Genomic DNA, 25,702 nt, shown 5'->3' with positions numbered 1-25,702 from the left:
ACTTTTAAACTGTCATGAATATCATCCCTCTACCCAGAAAATGCCCGCTGGCACAGAACACCAGATTTTGTGCCCAATTTCAGGCATCCACAGACCTTTTGAAGTCTTCCTACCACCTGAATGAAGTGATCCTGAGTTTTCAACTGAATTTTTCTCTTCTGTAATAAGAGGGGTGTGTGACTTTGGCCAATCTCTTCTCTGGCAGCTTCAGTTGCATCAGCTATAAAAGGAACACTTTTATAAAAGTCCCTACTCCATAGGCGTGTTGCGAGGCTTAGCTGAGATACAGGCATAAAAGGGTTTTGAGGGTTGTACAGAATCGTTATTACTATTGCTTTGACCACTAGTAGGAGAGAGGCCACGGAGCGGCGTTAACTCCCATGTAGCAGTGTCACAGGAGAGGGGGATGGAAAAAGGAGACAGCCCTCTCGCTCTCCACTCCCTTCCCCCACATCCAACGCTGGGGGCGGGGATCCACTAGAGGGAAGAGGCCTGACCAGGGCGTGGGCGTGGCTGGAGACAGACTTAGGGGTGGAGCTTCAGGGGCAGGGGCGGGGCCTCGCGAGATCCAGAGTCTGGGCATCCGGTTGTGGAGCGCAGCTGCTCAGGGGCGTGGCTGCTGCGGAGCATCCTTCAGCCCCGCAGAGCCCCAGCTCCAGCCGCGCTTTGTTCGGTAGGCAACCTCCGCTGCCCTCAGGTGTCTTCATCCCTTTCTCACCTCCCGGCTCTCTCCTCCTGCCCTCTTCCTGCATCTAGGCCTGCATCCTTTTCCCCAACCTCTGAGCCCTCACCCTGCCCTCACTCCTTCCCCAAACTTCTGGCCGACGCCCCGGCCTGGTACCCTTCTCTTCAATCCTGCGTCCTGAATCTTCTTTCTCTTGGTCCCCTCGCGGGTCGCCCTTTTCCCAAGGCCCAAGTCTCTCCGCCCTGCCCCGTTCCTCCGAGCCAGGAATGTCCCCGGCAGGCTGGTGCCCATGGTCCTGACGCTGCTCCTCTCCGCCTACAAGCTGTGCCGCTTCTTTGCCATGTCGGGCCCACGGCCGGGAGCCGAGCGGCTGACGGTGCCAGGGCCGGATGGGGGCAGTGGCGCGGGGCCGTGGTGGGCTGCCGGCGGCCGCGGTCCCCGCGAAGTGTCACCTGGGGTGGGCAGCGAGGTGCAAGGCGCCCTGGAGCGTGCACTGCCCGAGTTGCAGCAGGTGCTGTCTGCGCTGAAGCAGGCGGGCGGCGCGCGGGCAGTGGGTGCCAGCTTGGCCGAGATCTTTCAGCTGGTGGAGGAAGCCTGGCTGCTGCCGTCCGTGGGCCGCGAAGTGGCCCAGGGTCTGTGTGACGCCATCCGCCTGGACGGTGGCCTCGATCTGCTGTTGCGGCTTCTGCAGGCGCCTGAGCTGGAGACTCGAGTGCAGGCCGCTCGCCTGCTGGAGCAGATCCTGGTGGCTGAGAACAGGTGAGGCCGCCGGTCTGGGGAAGGGGAGAGCTCCGCGTGGTGTGGGGGGCAAGGGTGGTCGAGTCCCTGGGTCTGCTGTGTACCTCACGCTGTGCCTGCCTCCCTTCCCTGCTTCTCTGTTAGGGATCAACATGTCCATTTTACAAATGAGGAAATTGAGGCTCAGGGAAGCTTAATGACTGACCCAGCATTCACACACGCTGGACTAAGGGTGCAGCTGGGATTCACCCTCAGGTCTGTGGGACGGGGATAGAGATAGGGAGAGAAGGAATGAAGTAGAACAAGATCCTGTCCTGAGTTCTATGGATGGAGATGCATCCTGTTGCCAGTGTCCCCCTAAACCCACAGCCCTCCTCCCCACAGGCCTGCCTGGGTGCCCATCTTAACACCTCTCCCCCTCATCTCCTGCTCTCCCACCGGGAGAGGAAGGGAACAAAGAAAAATGGAGGGAGACCTCTCTTTCCCTACACCCCCAGGCTAAAATGAGTGCTGGCCTGAGGTTGCTTACTCTCTTCTTGCTGCCCCAATCCACTTCCTGCTTCGTCCTCTTCCTTCTGCTCCACGTAATGGACCAGACATGATCTCATTCTGCAGCTGCTGACAAAGAACAGACGTTTTTCTGCTGATATGAATGCATGGGGGAAGAGGACACTGGGGTGCAGGGGCCAGACAGAATGTGTCTTTCTCCCTTGCCACACATGGTACCAAGATACAGTGAGTGGAAAACCAAACTGAGGCCTGGGTGCCACTCATGTCTGCCCTGTGGGCTCTCCCCTGGAGTAGGAAGACCCCTGAGGACTGCTTTCCCTCCCCCCTGATGCCAGAGCAAACCAAACTGTCATATTCCATTCTCAAGCTGAAGTCTCAGGCTCCTCAAAATTTAGAAAAGTTTTGGAAGAGTCACTTTCAGCTCAAGCAGCTCTCACAAGTGTGATGCCATTTTCAAAAAGAAAAAAATTACCTTGTGATTAGTGGAAATGATACAACTATCAAAAATGTACAAATGAAGCAATTTATGTCGGAAGACCACCATAGGGTTCTGGATATTTAGTAAGTCACCACCCTTCCATCTGACACCAGGGCCTTGATAAGGAAGGGTCTAGCTGGGAGACTAGCAAATGGAATGTGTGGTCACTGGGTGTGGTGGGCCACGGTTGGCGAGTATGCCTTGTAGACTTGATATGGGGGGTGGGGAAACTCCAACCAGAACCTAGAACTCCAGCTAGAACCCTTGGGTGCAGCATTGTAGAAAGAGGAAGGGTGCAAGATGCAAACAATACTGATATTTCTCAGGGTTAAAAATGATGATCTTGGGCGGCACCTGTAGCTCAGTGGGTAGGGCGCTGGCCCGATACTCTGAGGCTGGTGGGTTTGAACCCGGCCGGGGCCAGCCCAAACAACAAAATAGCCGGGCATTGTGGCGGGCGCCTGTAGTCCCAGCTACTTGGGAAGCTGAGGCAAGAGAATGGCTTGAGCCCAGGAGTTTGAGGTTGCTGTGAGCTGTGATGCCACAGCACAGTACCCAGGGTGACAGCTTGAGACTCTGTCTCAAAATAAATAAATAAATAAAATAAAATAAATGATGATCTTTGGCCAGGTATGGTGGCTCATGCCTGTAATCCCAGCACTCTGGAAGTCTGAGGCAGGAGGATTGCTTGTGGCCAGGAGTTTGCTGGAGACCGGTGTGAGCAAGAGTGAGACACCATCTCTACTAAAAATAGAAAAATTAGGCAGGTGTAATGCATACCTCTAGTTTCAGCTACTTGGGAGGCTGAGGCAGGAGGATCATTTAAGCCCAGGAGCTTGAGCTATGATGATACCACTGCACTCTACCTAGGAGGCAAAGCAAGACCCTGCCTCAGGAAAATAGAGTAAAATTAGGATCCTTACCTGGTTCAGAGTTACTATGAGTCATTAACTGGTGTTCCTGGTCTCAAGAAATATCATGGCTGATTTGGGTGTTGCTTCAGGACCAAGGACAGAGCACAGTGCTCCGGATGGAGCTCAAAATATAGTAGAACCTTTGTAAGTTGACCACCCAAGGGACTGTAACAAACAGGTCAAGATACAGAGGTGGTCAACATAAGTAACTAGGCCTACTGTCCTGATATGTACATGTGGTGTATGTCTGGTCCATGAAAGTTAGGTCAACTCAATTATTGACCTAGGAGGTGGTCAACTATGGAGGTTCTACTGTACTTCCAAAGAGAGGTGAAGTCTCTGCACCCTTATAGACTGAGGACAGTGTTGGAAGGGAGAGAAGGGCAGAGACACACTGAGAATTTTTGTTTATGAAACCTTTTTCCTCCTTCACCAGTCAAGCCCCCATTGCCTCTAAATTTTTTTTTTTTTTGAGACAAAGTCTTTCTTTGTCACCCTTGGTAGAGTGCTGTGGTATCATAGCTCACAGCAACCTCATGATACCGCAGCAACCTCAAACTCCTGGGCTTACATGATTCTCTTGCCTCAGCCTCCCAAGTAGCTGGGACTATAGGTACTTACCACAATGCCCAGCTATTTTTAGAGACGAGGTCTCGCTCTGGCGTAGGCTGGTCTCGAACCTGGGAGCTCAGGCAATCCACCCACCTCCACCTCTCAAGTGCTGGGACTACAGGCATGAGCCACCATGCCCTACCCCCACTGCCTTTGATTAAACAAGGTTCTTCCATCAGTATGCTGACCCCTTTTGCCATTTCACTTCTTGCTTTCTTCTTCCCAGGGTGCTACTGCACCCACTACCCAAGAGTCTATATCACGGTTTTCCTCACCTCCAATTACCAGAAGTCCAACAGGGTAAGGTCTTCCTTCCTTCCTTCCTTTTTTGAGATAGAGTCTCACTTTGTCACCTGTGCTAGAGTGCCATGCCCTCAACCTAGCTCACAGAAACCTCACACTCCTGGGCCCAAGCAATCCTCCTGCCTTAGCCTCCACATAGCTGGGACTACAGGTGCCTGCCACAACACCCAGCTAATTTTTAAATTTTTTAGTAGAGACAAGGTCTCACTCTTGCACAGGCAGATCTCAAATTCCTGACCTCAGGCGATCTTCCTGCCTTGGCCTCCTTAAGCACTAGGATTATAGTCCTGAGCCACTGTGCCTAGCTCAGGTTAGGATTTTTTGAACCTGGGCCCACAACATCCAATGAAAGCCCCATTGGACTGCTAGTCCTCTCAATTTAATTAATAAATGTATCCTCAGAGAGGCTAAGTGGATTTCCCAAGAATATGCAATAATAATGGAGGAGACAGGTTTTTAAAAAACAGAAAGCTTTTGCACATACATTCAAAAATGCAAAGGCACAAGAAAAGTTCTTCCCGTTTAGACCCCTTACCTGAAGGCGAATCACTATAACAAGTTTCTTGCATATCCTTCCAGAGAGTCTATGCAAATACATTCATTTCCATATATCTGCATGTATTATATACACACACTTTTCCCCTCTGTTAGAGCTGGGATTTGAACCCAGATCTGTGTGACTCCAAAAGATGTGCCAATTTCACCAGACCCACAGTCTCTCAGACCACAGAATACTTGAGAGCTGAGTTAATGGTTCTCACAACAGCGCAGAGTTCAACTCTGTAAAGGTGCCAGGTACTTCTAAGCAACTCCTTCCCTTCACTGGGCCTTAAATTAGTCCTGTGAAAATGAAGGGGATGATTTCTTAAGTACATCTTGGCTCTAATATTCTAGAAGTTTATGTCATCAGATGTCTGGAAGCACAAAATGAAGATGAAGGATCTTAAACCCTGGAGACAAACTCACATGGGTTCAAATCCCAGATATGCCTCCCAGAGCTGTGTGACCCTGGGCATGTCATTAACCTCTCTGAGCTTTGGTTTGCTCATTGGTAAAAGGAATATCTGCAGTTCCAATTGACCCAGTGGATGATCAGGGCCCATCTATTCCTTTGAAGACAGGATGCAGGGAAGTTGAGTGCTCAGCTGAGAAAAGCTGCACTGCTCTTATGGCATGTTCTGGACTCAGCTGGACCCTGCAATGGACACCAAGTCTCATGCACTTTGGTCACTGTGGTGCCCACAGGACAAGGACTCCATGGCTGGCTAGGCCTCTATGTCTTTGGGTGTACCATTACCTGTGGAGGACATCATTGGAGGTCAGTAAGACAAGAAGTCTGCACCTCTTCCTACAGAGTGACAACTCTCCTCCCTGCTGAGCTGACCTTCAGGCTCTCTCTCAAACCTGTCCTATTCACAACAGCCAAAGTGGGTTTCCTAAAACCCACAGACGAACAGGTCAATCTCCTTCCTGAAGCTTTTCTATGGCTTCCCATTTGACACAAAATAAAGTGCAAATGCATGGAGATGGCCCAAAAAGCACTCAGCACTGATCTTGGAATATATATGTTTTTTTGAGACACAGTCTCTGTTGCCCAGGTTACAGTGCTGGGGCATCAGCCCAGCTCACAGCAACCTCAAAATCCTGGGTTAAAGTTATATTCCTGTTTCACCCTCCTGAATACTGGAATTATAGGCACCTGCCATAACCTAGCTAATATTTTTTCTTCTTCTTTTTGTTTTTTTTTTTGAGACAGTCTTACACTGTCACCCTCGGTAGAGTGCTGTGGCATCACAGCTCACAACAACCTCAAACTCTGGGGCTTAAGCGATTCTCTTGCCTCAGTCTCCCAAGTAGCTGGGACTACAGGCGCCCGCCACAATGCCCAGCTATTTTTTTTTTTTTTTTTTTTGTAGAGACAGAGTCTCACCGTACCGCCCTCGGGTAGAGTGCCGTGGCGTCACACAGCTCAGAGCAACCTCCAGCTCCTGGGCTTACACGATTCTCTTGCCTCAGCCTCCCGAGCAGCTGGGACTACAGGTGCCCGCCACAACGCCCGGCTATTTTTTTGTTGCAGTTTGGCCGGGGCTGGGTCCGAACCCGCCACCCTCGGCATATGGGGCTGGCGCCCTACTCACTGAGCCACAGGCGCCGCCCGCCCAGCTATTTTTTTGTTATAGTTGTTTAGCTGGCCTGGGTTGGGTTTGAACTCGCTACCTTCAGTGTACATGGCTGGCTCTGTAAACACTGTGCTATGGGCACCGAGCCTTTTCTTTTTCTTTTTTTAGTAGAGAAGGGTCCTGCTCTTGCTCAGGCTGGTCTTGAACTCCTGAGCTCAAGTAATTCTTCTGCCTGGCCTCTTATAATCCCAAGATTACAGGCAAGAGCCACCTAGCCTGGCCCTGAATATTATGTAATATATTCCATATGTGAATCCTTTTTCTTTTTTTTTGGAAACAGAGTCTCACTATGTCGCCCTCAGTGGAGTGTCGTGGCGTCACAGCTCACAGCAACCTCAAACTATTAGGCTTAAGCTATTCTCTTGCCTCAGCGTCCCAAGTAGCTGAGACTACAGGCGCCCGCCACACGCCCAGTTATTTTTGTTGTCACTGTTGTTTGGTAGGCCTGGGCTGGGCCAGGTTTGAAACCACCAGCCCTGTGCTTGTGGCCGGTCCCCTAACCACTAAGCTGTAGGCACCGAGCCAATATATGTGACTCTTTTGTTGATCATGTATTTTTCTTCGTTAGTTTTAGACATTGCAATACCTCTGACCTTTCTATTCCTCAACACACCAGCTCATCACCTCCCGGGCTTTCACCCTCGCTCTTCTCTCTGCCTGTTATGCTCCATTCCCAAATACTTGCAGGCAGGGGTTCCTCAACATTAAGCTCTCAGGTGTCACCTCCTCAGACACATCCCTCCACCGGGCACACTCCATTACATCATCTGGACTTGCTAGCGTCCTGGCCATTCCCTGTGACCCTGTCCACTCATCATTTACTTGCTTGATTGTCTCCCCGACAGCAGCTGAGGATTAGCCCAGGCGACTCTTAGTTTAACCTCAACCCTTAGCACCGTGGCTGACAGACAGTAGGTCCTCAAACATTTGTTGAATGAATAAATACGCCCCAGTCACAGGGCATGGAGTGAGGACAAATTTGAAGGCAATGGTGATAGCCGGGTGTTGTGGCGGGCGCCTGTAGTCCCAGCTACTTGGGAGGCTGAGGCAAGAGAATCGCTTAAGCCCAAGAGTTGGAGGTTGCTGTGAGCTGTGATGCCCTGGCACTCTACCGAGGGACATAAAGTGAGACTCTGTCTCTACAAAAAAAAGAAAAAATGAAGGCAATGGTGAGAGTGGTGTACTTGCAGTGATACTTCAGATGAGAATAAGCTAACATTTGTTGAGTTTTTACCATGTGTCAATCGGTCTGCTGAGCACTTTACATGTTTTATCTCATTAGTCTTGATAATAATCCTGTGAGGCAGGTAGTTTTATTTTCCTAACTGAAATGGAGAGATAAAGGAAGGTGTCCAAGGTCCTTAGAAAATAGCAGAGTTAGAAAATAGAAAATGGCAGATAAGAAACCAGAACCCCAGGTGGCTTGGCGCCCATAGCACTGTGATTAGGGCGCCAGCCACATTCACCGAGGGTGGCAGGTTAGAACCCGGCTCGGCTCGGACCAGCTAAACAACCGCAACAAAAAAATAGCCTGGCTTTGTGGCAGGAGCCCATAGTCCCAGCTACTTGGGGGGCTGAGGCAAGAGAATCACTTAGCCCAAGAGTTAGAGGTTGCTGTGAGCTGTGATGCCACAGCAACGAGGGCAACATAGTGAGACTGTCTCAAAAAAAAAAAAAAAAAAAAAAAAAAAAGGGGGCGGCGCCTGTGGCTCAGTGAGTAGGGCGCCAGCCCCATATGCCGAGGGTGGCGGGTTCAAACCCAGCCCCGGCCAAACTGCAACCAAAAAATAGCCGGGCGTTGTGGCGGGCGCCTGTAGTCCCAGCTGCTCGGGAGGCTGAGGCAAGAGAATCGCGTAAGCCCAAGAGTTAAGAGGTTGCTGTGAGCCGTGTGACGCCACGGCACTCTACCCGAGGGCGGTACAGTGAGACTCTGTCTCTACAAAAAAAAAAAAAAAGAAAGAAAGAAAGAAACAAGGACCCCGGGGATCTGCTGCCAACTAGTTTCTTAACCACTACACTCCTGCTTCTCAAGAGGAGAAGGGGGCGGGGAGTCAGGGAATGTGCGTGGCCAGGATAGAGCACCCCTATAAACTGAAAAGTCTGGTTCTCCCAGGGCAAGAGGTGAATGCAGGAGGCAGAGAGGATAATGCTGTCCCCCACAGGACACTGACCAGGTCCAGAGAGGGTAAGAGACCAGGCCCCAGGCGGGCAACTCCAGCATCCCCTTCCATTTTCTCTGGCAGGGACCGAGTGGCGCGCATCGGGCTGGGCGTGATCCTGAACTTGGCAAAGGAGCGCGAACCCCTGGAGCTGGCGCGGAGCGTGGCGGGCATCTTAGAGCACATGTTCAAGCACTCGGAGGAGACGTGCCAACAGCTGGTGGCTGCCGGCGGCCTGGACGCGGTGCTGTACTGGTGCCGACGCACGGACCCCGCGCTGCTGCGCCACTGCGCGCTGGCTCTGGCCAACTGCGCGCTGCACGGGGGCCAGGCGGTGCAGCGGCGCATGGTGGAGAAGCGCGCCGCGGAGTGGCTCTTCCCGCTCGCCTTCTCCAAGGAGGACGAGCTGCTGCGACTGCATGCTTGCCTGGCGGTGGCGGTGTTGGCAACCAACAAGGAGGTGGAGCGCGAGGTGGAGCGTTCGGGGACTCTGGCGCTCGTGGAGCCGCTTGTGGCTTCGCTAGACCCCGGCCGCTTCGCCCGCTGCCTGGTGGACGCCAGCGACACAAGCCAGGGCCGCGGGCCAGACGACCTGCAGCGCCTGGTGCCGCTGCTCGATTCGTCACGCTTGGAAGCGCAGTGCATCGGGGCTTTCTACCTCTGCGCGGAGGCTGCCATCAAGAGCCTGCAAGGAAAGACGAAGGTGGGTGCAGGGAGGGAGGAGGGCGGGTCAGGGTGGAGAGAGCCTCTGGGAAGGCTCCCCAGAGGAAGTGACATTCAACAGGGACTTGAAGTTCACATGAGAATTCGATGAAGACTAAGTTGAGGGAACGGTCTCAACCGTTGAGGGAATGTCTCAAAGACAAGACTCATAACGTTTCAACTTGGTCTTTGGGGGCAAGAGGAAGACACTGAGTTTTTAAGAGGGGGGCACTTGTGTTTTACAAAGATCATCCTGGCTGCTGTATGGAAAGGGTGAGATTGGAGGTGAGGGGACCCAAAGGAGGCTGTGACTTGAGGGAGAGGCATTGAGATGGTGGAGGCAGGAGTGTCAGCAGCAGCCAGGAACAGCACATTCAGGGGGTGTTTAAGAGATGGAATTAGGGGTGGCGCCTGTGGCTCAGTGAGTAGGGCGCCGGCCGCATATACCGAGGTTGACGGGTTCAAACCCGGCCCCAGCCAAACTAAAACCAAAAAATAGCTGGGCGTTGTGGCGGGCGCCTGTAGTCCCAGCTACTCGGGAGGCTGAGGCAAGAGAATCGCTTAAGCCCAGGAGCTGGAGGTTGCTGTGAGCTGTGTGAGGCCACAGCACTCTACCGAGGGCCATAAAGTGAGACTCTGTCTCTACAAAAAAAAAGAAAAAGAGAGAGAGATGGAATTAGGACTGGCAGAAAGTGGCAAGAAAGTGAGTTCAGTGGGGTGTATGGAGTTTGAGGTGCTGGAGAGATGCCCAGCTGGTGAGCTTCAGGGGGCAGTTTAGCCATCTGAGTCTGGGAAGGTGGCACCTGGAGATTGAGTCTTGGGGTAGGACATCAATGTGTCAGTCAGATAACCCCCACCTGAGTCCCAAAGGGTCCCCATGGCCAGGGTCTGATCCACAGCCTTTGCCCTCTGCTTTAACTTGCTGTGTGAACTTACCTTGATTATCTGGGTTCCTCTCCCTGGGCTTTTTTTTTCTTTTTTAGACAGAGTTTCACTTTGTTGCCCTTGGTAGAGTGCTGTGGTGTTATAGCTCACAGCAACCTCAAACTTTTGGGCTCAAGTGATTCTCTTGCCTCAGCTTCCCAAGTATCTGAGACAACCAGTGCCCTCTACAACACACAGCTATTTTGTAGCGACTGGAGTCTTGCTCTTGCTAAGACTGGTCTTGAACTCCTGAGTTCAAGCCATCCATCCACCTCTGCCTCCCAGAGTCCTAAGATTACAGGGTGGCCTATCATGGTTTTATTTATTTGTTTGTTTGAAGTTGTATTATCAACTAGTGACGGTGGCTCTCAGAATGTGGTATAAGTCCTAATTGGAGGTGTGGGCCAAGCTGTGGGCCAAAGCAGGCTGCATGGAGGAGGTGCTAATCAATTTGGAGCTCCACTGCAGGCTGGAGGAATTAAGGGTTTGGGAGCACAGTAGGCCCACCCAGAGGTGTGAGAGCCTTGGTGGGTGGAGGTGGATGTCAGACAAGTGTGGATTGGTGCAAGGTGAGATGAGCTGGGAGTGGTGGGCAAGGACTGTGCTGTGCCCCATCTGGAGGCTATATTCGGAGCTCAGACTTTATCTCAGGGCCGATGGAAGCTGAAGAACAGACAGGTGAGTTGACCTGGTCAAGAGTTGAGAGAACAGGAGACTTTACCTCTTTCATGTTTACATGGATGGAGCTGGAACGTATTCTTCTCAGCAAAGTATCTTGAGAATGGAAGAAAGCATTCAATGTACTCAGCCCTACTATGAAACTAATTTATGGCTTTCATATGAAAGCTGTGACTCAGTTATAGCCCAGGAATATGGGGAGACGGAGGGGAGGAGAGAGGGGAGGATGGATGGAGGGAGGGTAATTGGCCGGACCACACCTACAGTGCATTTACAAGGGTACATGTGAAACTTACTAAATGTAGAATATAAATGCAATAACTGAGAAAATGCCCTGAAGGCTATGTTAACCAGTTTGATGAAAATATTTCAAATTGTATATAGAACCAGCACATTGTACCCCATGATTGCATTAATGTACACAGCTATGATTTAATTTAAAAAAAAAAAAAAGAGTTGAGAGAACTTCAGGAGGGGAAATCAGTCCGGGAATCCACAGGACTTGGTGGCTGAAGGCAGGGCTAGGGCAGACTGTGGGTCTTTCAGAAGTGCGAAGCAGTAGGGGAGGGACTGGGCACATTTGGGGACAGCTGGCTAGCTGGTGCACTCTAGATGCCCTCTTGCCACCCCCTCCAAGGTGTTCAGCGAGATCGGTGCCATCCAGAGCCTGAAACGCCTCGTTTCCTACTCCACCAATGGTACCAAGTCTGCGCTGGCCAAGCGCGCACTGCGCCTGCTGGGCGAGGAGGTGCCGCGGCCCATCCTGCCCTGTGTGGCCAGCTGGAAGGAGGCCGAGGTCCAGATGTGGCTGCAGCAGATAGGCTTTTCCCAGTACTGCGAGAGCTTCCGGGTAGAGCGCCCTTCCTGGCCTGCATGCTATCAGAGTGCCCTTTAGGGGGTAGGGACCCTGTACTCAGCCACCCTCCGGGTCACCGGGCTCTCATCTGGGTCCCGTCGGCCTCCTCTGCCATCTCCAGTTCCCTCCCCCTGAATCTTGGGTTGAGGTCCGGGGACTGGGGAGGGGACCCCTTCCTTACACCCGGCCCCGGCCCCAGGAGCAGCAGGTGGATGGCGACCTGCTCCTGCGACTCACGGAGGAGGAACTCCAGGCCGACCTGGGCATGAAATCGGGCATCACTCGCAAAAGGTACGGCGCCTCCTCCTCGCCCTACTCTCGCCGCCCGTGTCTAACGACCTGCCCCCCCCCGCACCGCCCTCCAGCTCATCCAGAGGCTGGACCTCAGGGCCTTCTCTTCCTTGGGGTGCAGGTTCTTTAGGGAGCTCACGGAGCTCAAGACCTTCGCCAACTACGCTATGTGCGACCGCAGCAACCTGGCTGACTGGTTGGGCAGCCTGGACCCGCGCTTCCGCCAGTATACCTACGGCCTGGTCAGCTGTGGCCTGGACCGCTCCCTGCTGCACCGCGTGTCCGAGCAGCAGCTCCTGGAGGACTGTGGCATCCGCGTGGGCGTGCACCGCACCCGCATCATCGCAGCCGCCCGAGGTCAGCCCTCCCACCCGGGACCCCACCCACCCCGGCCCAGCCCCATCCCTGGAGGCGGGAGGGGAGACGCGGGGTGGATGCCAATCCCCTCTGTGGAATGACTGAGTATGGACACTGTGTCAGACTGGACGCCTCTGAGGATGTAAAGATAAATATGTTGGCGAGGAGCGGTGGCTCTCGCCTGTAATACTAGCTCTCCATTGCCTGAGCTCAGGAGTTGGAGCAAGAAAGAGCCCAGTCTCTAAAACATAGCTGGGCATTGTGGCAGGCGTCTGTAGTCCCAGCTACTTGGGAGGCTGACGCAAGAGAATCGCTTGAGCCCAAGAGGTTGCTGTGAGCCATGATGCTACAGCACTCTACTCAGAGTGTGTCTAAAAAAAAAACAAAGAAAGAAAAGAAACAGATAAATATGTTGTGACATTTTGCCCTCAAGAAGTTCCCAGTCTGAGGTGTGTGGGAAGGAGGAAGGTAGCTCTATTAACAGGGAGGTGGCCCCAGCAGGAAGCATGCCCAGGACTCCTGTGGGAGCTCGGAGGAAGTGGAGCCCACTTGGAGAGAGGGGATGCCTGACCGTGTCCTGAGGAATGTCTGCGGTAGGGCAGGGCTGGCAATAGGAAGAGCAGCCCAGGCAGAGGGAGGATGGGTGGGCATGCACAAGTGTGGAGGTAGGAGGAGCAGAGTGTCAGAGGGGTATGGGTGGGAACACGGGGTTGGGGTCCTGAAGGATGTGTCCTCCTAGCCAACACCTTACAAAATGTGGGTCTGGAGGTGCTTTACAGTGAATTCTAGGGCTGTAGCAACCCTCTTTATTTGCTGATTTATTTTTATCTACTAATTCACTATTTAGCTAGTATTTACCATCAATTACTATATACTAGGTAGAGTATTAAGTTTCTAAGATATTATCTCATTAATATCTACATCAATTCTATGCAATGGTGTTCATTTTTTAAAATTAACTTGAAAAACTTCTGTCACCCTGGGGTTGAGTGCCGTGGTGTTGTCACAACTCACAGCAACCTCAAACTCCCGGACTCAAGCAGTCTTTATGCCTCAGCTTGAGTACCTGGGACTACAGGCGTGCACCACTACACTTGGCTAGTTTTTCTATTTTTAGTAGAGACGGGTTCTTGCTCTTGCTCAGGCTGATCTCAAATGCCTGAGCTCAATCATTTCACCTGTTTCAGCCTTCCAGAGTGCTGGGATTACATGCATAAGTCACTGCACCCACCCCTTTAAATATTTTTTAAGAATAGGGTGGCGCCCATGGCTCAAAGGAGTAGGGCGCTGGCCCCATATGCCAGGTTCAAACCCAGCCCCGGCCAAAAACTGCAAAAAAAAAAAATTTTTTTTTTTTTAAGAATAAAGAGAGGCACTGAAAAATGTCCAATTTGAGGACTTTTGTAACCTCCATTGTAATCAAAAATCTGGAACATTTCCATGGTGGTTGTTAATTATAAAGATAATGAAACTATGATTTAAAGAATTTAAATGCATTTCCCAAGGTTATTAAAAGCCATTAGATGGTAGAACTGAGATTCAAGCTGTCTTTCTGCTTGAACAACAGACAAATGTTGTTTATGAGTATTAAGTCTGAATATCACAGGAAGATGAATTATTTCATTTTAACCATTCATTCAGCAAACACCTACCAGGGACAAGGGAATAGGCTTCAGCCCCATTCTTTTTTTTTTTTTTTTTTTTTTTGTAGAGACAGAGTCTCACTGTACCGCCCTCAGGTAGAGTGCCGTGGCGTCACACGGCTCACAGCAACCTCTACTCTTGGGCTTACACGATTCTCTTGCCTCAGCCTCCCCAGCAGCTGGGACTACAGGCGCCTGCCACAACGCCCGGCTATTTTTTTATTGCAGTTTGGCCGGGGCTGGGTTTGAACCCTCCACCCTCGGCATATGGGGCCGGCACCCTACTCACTGAGCCATAGGCGCCGCCCTTCAGCCCCATTCTTATGCTTCAACTGAAGCAGGTCGGCTTTTATAATTTTTATGTTGCAGCTCTCAATAAAAATCTAAGAGTTCATTTTTGCACAGGTAGGAGAGGCTGAGGGGGAAAATAGCTTACAAAAAAAATTACTTCTTGAGGCCAGGCATGGTGGCTCATGCTTATAATCCTAGCACCCTGAGAGAATGAGGCAGTTGGATTGCCTGAGCTCACAGGTTCGAGACCAGCCTGAGCCAGAATGAGACCCCATTTCTTTCTCTTTTTTTTGCAGTTTTTGGCTGGGGCTGGTTTTGAACCCGCCACCTCAAGCATATGGGGCCAGTGCCCTACTCCTCTGAGCCACAGGCGCTGCCCATGAGACCCCATTTCTAAAAACATAGCTGGGCATTGAGACAGGTGCCTGTAGTTCCAGCTACTTGGGAGACTGAGACAAGAGACTCGCTTGTGCCCACGAGTTTGAGGTTGCTGTGAGCTATGAAACTATCGCACTCTAATAAGGGTGACAAAGTGACACTCTGTCTCAAAAAAAAATCACTTCTCTAGGGAATAGGGAGTCATGCACATTTTTTAAGGGGCAGGGGAAAGGCATGATCATATTTGGATTTTAGAAAGATCCTCTGAGACTGGGCACAGTGGTTCACACCTGTAATCCTAGCACTCTGGGAGGCCGAGGTGGGTGGATTGCTTGAGCTCAGGATTTCGAAACCAGCCTGGGCAAGATCAAGACCCTGTCTCTCCAAAAAAATTGAAAAACTAACCAAGCCTTATGATCCCAGCTACTTGGGAGGCTGAGGCAAGAGGATTGCTTGAGCCTAGGAGTCTGAGATTGCTGTGAGCTATGATGATGCCACAGCACTCTACCTGGGGTGACAGAGTGAGACTCAACAAAAGGAAAAAAAAGAAAGATCCTGTGGTAACTATGGACAATGGACTCTACTAGGCAATCCTAGCTGGACTAGGGGAAGCTATTGCTGAGGCTGGACAGTGGAAGTGTCCCGGGGCTGAAGTCAGGATGTTTAGTAGAATCATCAGAACACAGTGCCTGGCTCTGAGTATTGAGCATCAGCTCCATGAGGGCAGAATGTTGTCTGTTTTGTTCACTACCATATCCCAAACACTATGGATAGTACCTGGCACACAGTCAGTGCTTACTAAATATTTGTTGACTAGTTGAATGAGAGATAGGAGTTGAAGCTGATGCCCAGTACTCAGAGGTTTCTAGCTTTTTTGTGTGGGAAACTAGATAGAAGGAGCAAGGGAAAGAGCTAGTATGTGTTGAGTCTGGAACAGCTGGCTGGGCAGCTGGCTGGGCAGGTCTAGAGTTCCAGAGGGAGGGTAAGGATGAAAGTGTGTATCAATGTCCATAAAACACAATGCCTGCCTCCTGGAAGGAGCTCACCAGGAGTTATGACTTTCTTTCTGTAGGCCCCCTCAGTGACCCTTTTTGGAACTAGCTACCCTGGCTGGGCTGGGCTGAGAGGGCTGGTTGATCAGGGAACTGAGTCCCAAGGGATGATGTCCCTATGGTGGGTGATGGGGGTCCATTCACACATGCTCTTGCATCTGCCTCAGAAATGCTACACTCCCCACTGCCCTGCACTGGCTGCAAGCCCAGCGGGGACACCCCGGATGTCTTCATCAGCTACCGCCGGAACTCAGGCTCCCAGTTGGCCAGGTGAGGAGGAGCAGGCAGGCAGCTGGGGACCTTGATGCAAGGTCATGGCCATGACCTAAGACCTGTTTTCAGCCTCTTGAAAGTGCACCTGCAGCTGCATGGCTTCAGTGTCTTCATTGATGTGGAGAAGCTGGAAGCTGGCAAGTTTGAGGACAAACTCATCCAGAGTGTCATGAGTGCCCGCAACTTCGTGCTGGTGCTGTCAGCTGGGGCATTGGACAAGTGCATCGAGGACCATGACTGCAAGGACTGGGTGCACAAGGTAGGTGCTGGCCTGTACCTCTGTGGCCCAGGAGACAGGGTCCTCCTACCATTCCTTCTTGTCTGCGTACCCCAACAACATTTAGTCCTAAAGCACCTCCCGGGCCCGGCTGGAAGTTAGGAGCCACAGCTCATTATAAGAGGACTTTAGCAAGCCACTCAGGCTCTCTGAGCCTCAGTTTTCTTATCTACGAAATGGGAATAACTTACTTGTCCTACTTGTAGGATGATTGTGAGGGTCAGAAAGGGACGAAAACGCTTTGAAAAATAACTTCTGCAAGAGACAGGAGATCATAGTGACAGGCAGAATGGAATCTTTGTTGAGAGCACAAAACAGAGCGTTTGAATCCTGGCTCTGGGCTTGGATGAGTTGCTTAACTCTGATTTACGTATTACTGGAAACTGAGGATAAAAATGGAGATAGTAATAGTGTTTCACTCCCTAGGATATTGTTATAAGGATTAAAAGAGCTAGAATTTGTGAAATGCTTAGTAGAATGCCTGGCCCATAGTAACTGCTCAATAATAATAGCAATTATTATTATTAATATAATTATTAGAACTACTGCATGTGATAGATTCACCATTGGATCTTCGGTACCAGACACATTGAACTCATTGAATACTTATAGGATGGATGGATGGATCCATAATCATTACTCAGCCTGTAGGAATTGGGGTTGCAGCTGATTATGGATCCAACTGATGCAGTAGTTACCTGAGATAGGGCTCTTTTCCTCCAGCAGCTGAGGAGATAAGATACACCCACAATGACTAGATCATATACAAGTTGGTGTAAATGCTAAGCCAGGCAGGTGAACCTCTTGTTTGCTGCAAGAGTATGGAGAAGAGAGAGAGCATCAAGGACTAGAATAATCAGGGTAGGCTTCATGGAGGAAGTGTGACTTGAGAAGAGTCTTGGGAATTTAGGTGAGTGGGAGGGAAGGCATCCCAGGCAGGGGGAACAGCATGAGCAAAGGAATAAAGATAGGGATGAAAAAAGTGCCCCAAACCTATGCGCATCTGCCTTTTCCATCTCACAGATGAAGAGACGGAGGCCTAGAAAAGCAGAATAATTTTCCATGGCCACACTACTAGTGTAGAAATCAGAAAAGTTTGGCTTCAAACTCTGTCTGACTCCAAAGCCCCTGTGCTTTCCCGAACCCACTCTGTATTCCATGACAGATGTGAGAGGGTGGGAGGAAAGGGGTTGGGATAGAGCTTGAAATCAGCCATGGTGGGAGTATTTACACCAAGGAAATTGGCAACCACCACAAATCAGGATTTTGTTTGGTTGGTTGGTTGAATTCCTCCCTCCCCCCATCCCACGTTGTTATAAACTTACCATTGCACCACTGCCTGAACAAGAACTATAGTACCAGTTTATGAATGTGTAAAGGCAGGGAGAAGTCCTTTCCTTGAAGCACTGGGAAACAGGGGGAGATGCTGGGGCCTTGGGTTTTACGAAGATGGCTCTGATACTAGCATGCAGTCCTGTTTGACAGTGCAAAGAGGATGAAGCCCCAGAGACGGTGTTGGAGGAGATGAGTGCTAGGCTTGGGTGGTGGAAGGGCAGTGGGCCAGGGAAATACCCTGGAGGAATGTGGCTGATGAGCTCCGGCAGGTGGCAGGCAGGGTTCTGAGAGAAAGAGAGGAAGGCCTGGGAGCTCCCTGAGAGTTCAGACCTTGTCTTATTTGTGCTGTATTTCTGGTGCCTGAATCTTGTGCGTAGTACAAAGAAGGCTCTACTGTTTATGGAATAATTGAATCAATGATTAAGCATATGAGTGAGTCTGATGAAGCCAAGATGACTGGCAGAGCCATACATATCTACTAAGTTTACCGGATCAGAAGACTTGACTTGAATCAAGTTTATATTCTTAACCAGCTAAGTGACCTTGAACGAGCCATTATCTCTTTTCTGGCCAGCCTATGAATCTGTGCAGTGAACAATGTATACTGTCTTTTGATCTGTATAATCCTAGATGAAACAAATGCTAAAAGTTCCAAAATAAGTTGCTGCAGGGTGAGATCATCCAAATGCTCAGCAGAGAGGCAGCAGGGGTTGGTTGAAGCAGCCTGGACTTGAACTCCGAAGACTTGAGTAGGAGACCTGGGCGGCCTTGGGCTGGGCACATATATGACTTGCAAGTCCCTTCCCCTCTCTGGGCTTCCTTCTCTTCATCTGTAAAATGGAGCTGGTCGAAGTTACACATGTTATGCATGTTCTGTCCTCAGAAAGAACACTTTTGGCACCCATTGTCCCAGCAGATGGCAAGAAGGTAGGAGGCAGGCAGGGTAACAAGAGCCTTTGGCTTGGACCTATCTCAAAGGCTCCGTCATCCCTCTTTGGTTGTTTTTAGTTCTTAATTGCTTCTGGTTTTAAGACTCCTTTCCCTGAAGCCACATTTAGTGAGTAATCAATATGGAAAACCACGAGTGAACTATACTGAAGAAAGTCCAATCCCTGGTGTTCCCCCTTGAAGGGGAAAAAAAAATCAATAAGCACTTACCAGAGCCCCATTAATAGTGAGTAATATCCTCAGAACAACCTTGTGAAGTAGGTTTTATTATTTCCACTTTCCAGAGGAGGAAATAATAATACCTATTATTTATTAAGCATGCACTGTATGCTAAGCACTGTTCTAATCACTTGCTGTGGAATGTTCCATACATTCCGTGCAACAACCCTAGAAGATACTATCTATCATTAACCCTATTTTATATATTAGAAAACCAACTTTGAGAGCCTGTGAGTTTTATGTCAGGTCACAGAGCTGTGTCCGAGACTCAATGTGAACCCAGATATGATGATTCCAGAGTGTAGACCCTAACTGTCATCTCATTCATTCATCCATCCACTAAATATTTAGCAAGAGCAACTATGGGCAGGGTTCTGTGAAAGATACTGAGATATAAGGTGAGTAAAAAACAGATGTGATCCCTGCTCTTATGTTAATAGAGAACATAATTATTAAGTAAATTACACATTAATTAATCTTTTGTATAGAAATGAGTTTGCTGTGTTTCCCAGGTTGAAGTGCAATGGTATCATCATAGCTCACTGTATCCCCTAACTCCTGGGCTCAAGTGAAATTCCTGCCTCAACCTCATGAGTAGTTAGGAGGCCACTATGCTTGGCTAATTTTTTTTTTTTTTTTTTTTTTAGAGGTAGGGACTGGCTGTGATTCCCAGGCTGGTCTCAAACTTCTGGGCTCAAGTGATCCTCTTACTTCAGCCTCCCAAAGCGCTGGGATTGCAGGTGTGAGCCACCTCACCCAGCCCCAGCCTAATTGCAGCTGTAATGTGTGATGTGGAGCTATGAGAGTCTATAATAGGGGGATCTGACTCGGTCAAGGAAGTAGGAGACAACATCCCTGGAAAAGTGTCGATTGAGCTCAGATCAGAAAAATGAGTGGGCATTATCTAGGGGAGGGGGCAGGGAAGCTTCTTCTGTGTGGCTTGGAGGAGAGTGCAGGGGTGGGGGTTGAGAAGTGGGCTGTGTCCCACCACACAGAGCCTTAAACAGGCCACATTAAGGAGTCTAGACTTTATTCTAACAACCATGTAGAATCTTGAAGTTTGCCAAGCACGGTGGCTCAAGCCTGTAATTCTGGCACTCTGAGAAGCCAAGGCAGGAATTCAAGACCAGCCTGAACAAGAGTGAGACTCCACCTCTAAAACTAGCAGGGCACTGTGGCAGGTGCCTATAGTCCCAGCTACTTGGGAAGCTGAGGCAAGAGGATCACTTGAACCCAAGAGTTTGAGGTTGCTGTGGGCTGTGACTCCACGGCACTGTACTGAGGGCGACAAAGTGAGACTGTCTCAAGAAAAAAAAATAAAAATAAAAAAATAAAGTCTTAAAGTTTAAGTCGGGGTGACATGATCAGATTGACATGGCCTTTTGTGAAGATTAGCTAGGTGAAAGGGTGAGTCAGAGGGAGAAAGAGTAGTTGAGTAGAGCTCTGGTGAGGGGATAAAGATGATGGAAGTTGGGACAGGATGGCAGTGGGGTGAGATGGATTCAAGAAATAAGGAAGGAGTACAGTTGGCGGGCTGCATGATGGGTCAATCTAGATGCAGGAGTATGATGTTTTACTTCCATTTTTCCCACACCAACAACTAATTCTCCAATTTTCTAACACCAACTGGGCCTACGATTCAATTCAATTCTGAAGTGTCAGACTCCACAGGTTTAAGAGCTCAGCCCCACCTGCCCCTCACTTGGCACTTTTGTCTGATTTGGCTACGAATTTGGGTGTTCCCATGACTCCTCCAATAATTCACTAGACTGACTCACAAAATTCAGGAAGCAATTTACTGTCAGTGGTTTAATATGTGAACCTTAAATAATGAGATTCAGAAAATATGATTAAGTATAGAATTTATGTGAGCACAAAGCTTGAGAATGGCCAGCCAGAAAGTACCAACTCCAAATGAATGGGGCCGGTCTTCCAAAGTGGAGAAGTCAAGGTTTCACTTACATAGGCAGAGACAGAAATTTGAGCAGCATTACGTTTTCTGCAGTGAGACTAATGCATATATTACAGCATTTGAATGGTTACAGATTGCTACATTCCAAGGGATGCTGAGCAATCTGAGGGGTTCTTATCTCTGGTTCCATTGGTCTTCCTAATTATTTACAGGAACAAACAAAGGCTAACTCATGCCACATAGCCACATTCCTCTGAAGGCTCAGAATAATTTAAAGTTTGATTATTTAATAATCAAGTTTGATTTATTTAATATTATAGCTTTAAGTTTGATTATTTTATAAAGGATACAATTCAGGAATAACCAAATGGAAGAGCTGCAGAGAACAGGGTCTGAAGGGGAGGGGTGCAGAGCTTCCACACCCTCTCCAGGGGTATCACCTTCCCAGCAGCTAGATGTGTTCACTAGCTGGAAGCTCTTCAGACCCCATGTTTCAGGGTTTTTATGGAGATAATTACATTGGCGTATTTGATTCAATCATTGGCTGTGGGTGATTGAATTCAATCTCCAGTCCCTCTCCAGAGGTCATGGAGTGGGGCTGAGAGTTCCAACCCTCTAATCACACCTTGACCTTCCTGATGACCAGGCCTCTTCCTGAAGTTCTCTAGGCCATCCCCATCTCCAGTTAGGATCATCTCATTAGCATACAAGACACTCATCACTCAGGAGATTCCAAAGGTTTTAAGAGCTCTGTGCCTGGAACCCTGGCAAAGACCAAATATTTATCTTTTTATTATACTACCAGGGGAAAGGGAGAAATGAAGGTGGACTTTGGGACCAAGGTCTCACCTTGGGTCCAACTTTGGGCTAGTGGCCTTCCTAGAGCCCGCCTGGCCCCAGGATCCCTGGATGGGGGCGGAGGTCTCTTCCTCCTTCTGGTTCTTCTTTCTCTAGGAGATTGTGACTGCTTTAAGCTGTGGCAAGAACATCGTGCCAGTCATTGATGGCTTCGAGTGGCCTGAGCCCCACGTCCTGCCTGAGGACATGCAGGCTGTGCTTACCTTCAATGGCATCAAGTGAGCCACAGGGCCCTGGGGACTGAGGGGGGCCGGTACTAATCACCCTAATAGGCAGCACGTGGCCTAGCAGCTGCACCTGCCCAGCCCCCTGACCCATGTGGCCTCTGTACCAACAGGTGGTCCCACGAGTACCAGGAGGCTACCATTGAGAAGATCATCCGTTTCCTGCAGGGCCGCTCCTCCCGGGACTCATCTGCGGGCTCTGACACCAGTTTGGAAGGTGCTGCAACCATGGGCCCAACCTAATCAGTCCCCAGCTCCCAAGCCCTGCTGTGACTCCCATGTCCATCATCCTCTCTAAAGGAACAGCTCCTGCAACTGGCCTCCCTGGGCTGAGACAGCCTGGGCTCTTCTCAGGAAATGGCTCTCTGTCTCCAGCTTCATGGCCCACCTGAACCCACTTCCTCAGTATTTGGAAAGTGAAGGGCACAGGCATGGGATGGGTTACACCTTCCCCAGACCCTGACCTCATGTCCTCTGTCTTGGGCATGGGGAGGGTCCCTGGTCAGTTCTGAAGGCACTAGAGGCACCGCAGCCGGCTTGAGGAGGGTGAAGACTTGCAGCCTCCAGCAGGACTCAGGGCAGTGCCCAGGCCTCTCAGCTTGGGCCCAGGAGCCAGCAGAGATGAGAGTCCAACATGGCTCCGCACCCAGATTGTGCCTGGTGCCTGGGTTCACCACCTCTTTCCTCTCTGTGGCCTTGCCCTGTAACCATCTAGTGCCCCCACCCAGCCTTCCTCTGATGTGGTATCCCTTGCAATATCCAAGGCTAGGGTTGGGCCAAACTGGCCCCTGTTCTGACTACTCTGTAGCTGCAAAGTACCCAAGAACCTCCTGCTTGGGCCTTGGCCTGGGCCTGGGCAAAGAGAGGCCAAGTCTCAAAGCCTACCTTAGCCCAGGTCTTGGTGCTGTGTCTCAGGCTTCTGCCTGGTCTGGCCCAACCTGTCATCCTGCATCTCTGAAAGGCTGCCCACTCATTTGCTCAGGAATGTGGTAGCCTCCCTAAACAGCAAAAGTAGCCTGGGCGGAACCTGAAGCTCCTTGGGAAGAGGCAGGATCGTGAAGAAGGGAAAAGGTTATTACCCAGGGAAGCTTCTTCAGTTTTAACGTGCATTCAAATCACCTGGGAATCTTGTTAAAATTCAAAGCAGGTGTGGGCTGGTGGCTCACATCTATAATCCTAGCACTCCGGGAGGCCAAGATGGGAGAATCGCTTGAGCTCAGGACCACCCTGAGCAAAGCAAGACCCTGTCTCTACTAATAATAGAAAAATTAGCCAGGCATGGAGGTGGGTACCTATAGTCCCAGCTACTTGGGAGGCTGAGGCAGGAGGATCACTTGAACCCAGGAGTGTGTGATTGCTGAGCTAGGCTGAGGGCATGGCACTCTAGCCTGGACGAGAGAGTAGACTTTGTCTTTAAGGAAAAAAAAAATCAACTTAAGCGATCTGGAACGGGGCCTGAGACTCTGCATTTCTTATGAATTCCCAGGTGAATTGATGCTGATGCCTTTTTTTCAACCTATAAGGACCAGCCAAAGGGCTAATGCTTTGAGCAGCAAGTCTCTAGAACATGAATCCCTCACAAATCTTTGTCATTTCCCAGGCACTCTACTGTCCTTATCTGTGGAATGGGGATGATAATACCCACTAGGCTTGCTGTGGTGACTACAGAGACCACGCCTTGGAGTAGAGTGCCTGAGTGATAAGCCCTGTTTCCCAAGTTATTTGTGGCAGCCCTGGATCCAGACTGAGGCCTCCTGGCACCCAGAACACTGCTGTGGGACTGCTCTCCTGAGGAGCCCCCAGGGAACTATGCCCCAGGTGGGCTGTTATTTCTCCCTTGCCCCAAAGAATCTAGCGGTGGGAGATAGGATTTTGCAAGGAAAGGCTGACCAGGGGCTGTAGAAAATAAGCGAGCAGGAATGCCCCTCTGCCTCTCCTTCCACTGGGATGACAGGGCAAGAAAGTATCTTCCATCTGATAAACCAGGCTCCAGTCGGTGGGGCAGCTGGACCTGCCCTGCCTTCCCCCTCCCAAGGGCTTCGGGTTCACACATCAAGGCTGGCTCAGCAACTAGCCCCTTCCCTGCCACGCTTGCCAGGTTACTCCTAGCTCTTGGGCCACACCATCAGAGTCAAAGTCTCACCCCAGGTTTGGACCCCTTCCTTCTACTTCCCTCCCTGCCAAAGATGCCATTCAGCCAGTTTGGGTCCCAACGCTGGCTGCACTACATCCTCCCTTCCTCACGCAGCATGAGGGCTCACTAGTGCCAGGCCCAGGGCTGGGGTGTGATGCCATGAACCGGGCAGACTGGAGGCCTCGCAGTCAGTGACAATACAATGCATGAGTATCTCCAGGGGACGCTGTCTGTCTTCCTGTCTCATCAGTCCCTGTCCCTCCTGAAGTCCCCGTGGGCAGTACTGCTAAGTTTTCATTCTGGCACATGCTCCACTGCTTCCACCACCCTCTGGCCTTCTGGTTGACCTTTGCTCACTCCTCTGTCTCTCTGGGGAATCAGTGCCCAGCCTCCAGCCCCATCACAAGCAGCTGATGAGCCTCTCCCAGTCAGCCCGATGAGTTCAGGAGTGACAGACACCATTGACTGCCAGGGCAAGCATGAAGGCCTGCTCCTCAGGTCTGATTCAGATACAGAGGGCTCAGAGGTGGCCCTTCCCCAAAGCTTGCTCTGACACAGGTCTGCAGGGTCAGGGTTTTCTGCTTGGCTGGTCTGCAGCTGCTGCCCCTGCTGGTGACAGAGTCAGCTAAGTCCTCCCCTAATTCTTCCAGGGGCAAGCACTGCTCAGGGACATTCAAAGGTCAGAAGTCCATCCATAATTTAGTCATCCTTCCCCTAAGGCCCACTTTGGCCCACGAAGAGAGACATCGCATTCTAGAATATACAGGTGGGAGAATCTCAGAGCATCAGCTAATTGTTTCCTAACTTCTCCAACCAGATGTGATCCCCCAGTCACACACTGGGGCATTGCTGACAGAGACTTACCCGTAGGGGCTTGCTCAAAGTCACATAGCTAGTGAGAGGCCATCACCAAAGACACTCTCAGAGCCTTTCCCCTTTTCTTGGAGCCTGTGGAGACTACATCTCTTTGCTTTGGTGTTCCCAACCGGAGGCCCCACCTGGCCCTGGGCAACCCCCATTTCACCTGCATGATTTCCAGCAGGAAACTGTCTGGCAGGACAAGAGGAAACAGGAGTAGAGACGGCAGCAACAAGCCCCTGGAGGCAATTCCGGTTTGAAGGGTCAAGTACTACCTTGCTTGGGTTGCCTGGGAAACTGACGGCCTTCATCAAAGCAAGTGTCTTAAATAAAATTCCGGTGTTGTGGTGGGTACCTGTAGTCCCAGCTACTCAGGGGGCTGAGGCAAGAAGATTGCTTGAGCCCCAGAGTTTGAGGTTGCCGTGAGCTGTGATGCCACCGCACCTAGCCTGGGGCAACAGAGTGAGACTGTCTCAAAAAAAAAAAAATTTGGCTTTCCACCTTGGGTGAGGACGGTCCTAACTCCCTGGAAATGGGCCCCTTGAATTCTCTGGGAAGCTGGGGCCCTGGATTATATGGGAAATCGGCTCCAGGTCCCAGGTTGCTGTTGACCTACAGAGGAACAGGACAGTCTCAGAACACGGCTCTGCTGACATGCCCAGCAATGGGGAGGAGCAGAGTGGGAACATGCACTCACGCTGCCGGGGCTGGGGCAGCCATGAACCATGATGGGGCCTGCAGGGAGTGGACCTGCTGCCTCTTGGGAACGTGCAGCCAGCGCTGTGCCTAGGCTTATCCACTGGGCTGATGCCAGCCTGGCAGCCTTTCACCTCTCAGAAGCCCAGAAGAGAATGAGGCAGATGAGGCTCAGCTGGCCACAACAGTGCCAACCTCTCGGGAGCTCAGGGCCTCC

General features: G+C 50.7%; 1 protein-coding gene across 2 annotated transcripts; it reads left to right on the top strand.

Annotated features, from left to right (window-relative positions):
* SARM1 (sterile alpha and TIR motif containing 1) lies at positions 1-25,664 on the top strand. Of its 2 annotated transcripts, XM_053569283.1 has the most exons (10): positions 1-1,444; positions 8,664-9,282; positions 11,521-11,733; positions 11,939-12,030; positions 12,152-12,387; positions 15,919-16,021; positions 16,094-16,283; positions 21,670-21,791; positions 21,911-22,014; positions 23,398-25,664. In XM_053569283.1, the coding sequence occupies exons 1-10, from the start codon at positions 975-977 to the stop codon at positions 23,430-23,432; spliced, it is 2,184 nt and encodes a 727-aa protein (XP_053425258.1). In that variant the 5' UTR covers positions 1-974; the 3' UTR covers positions 23,433-25,664. The 2 variants fall into 2 exon arrangements, with proteins under 2 accessions (XP_053425258.1, XP_053425259.1); XM_053569284.1 differs by having other exon boundaries at positions 21,911-25,664.
* The last annotated feature ends 38 nt before the right edge of the window (positions 25,665-25,702 follow it).

Source organism: Nycticebus coucang, chromosome 18 (genome assembly GCF_027406575.1).
Source record: "Nycticebus coucang isolate mNycCou1 chromosome 18, mNycCou1.pri, whole genome shotgun sequence".
NCBI classification, from domain to species: Eukaryota; Metazoa; Chordata; class Mammalia; order Primates; family Lorisidae; genus Nycticebus; species Nycticebus coucang.
This window is presented reverse-complemented; position numbering and strand designations above follow the sequence as displayed.

Coding starts and splice junctions, on each gene's coding strand:
- SARM1 (XM_053569283.1), top strand. CDS start 975: ATGGTCCTGACGCTGCTCCTCTCCGCCTACAAGCTGTGCCGCTTCTTT. Junction 21,792..21,910: donor CTTACCTTCAATGGCATCAA/GTGAGCCACAGG, acceptor CTGTACCAACAG/GTGGTCCCACGAGTACCAGG. Junction 22,015..23,397: donor CTCTGACACCAGTTTGGAAG/GTGCTGCAACCA, acceptor GTCATTTCCCAG/GCACTCTACTGTCCTTATCT.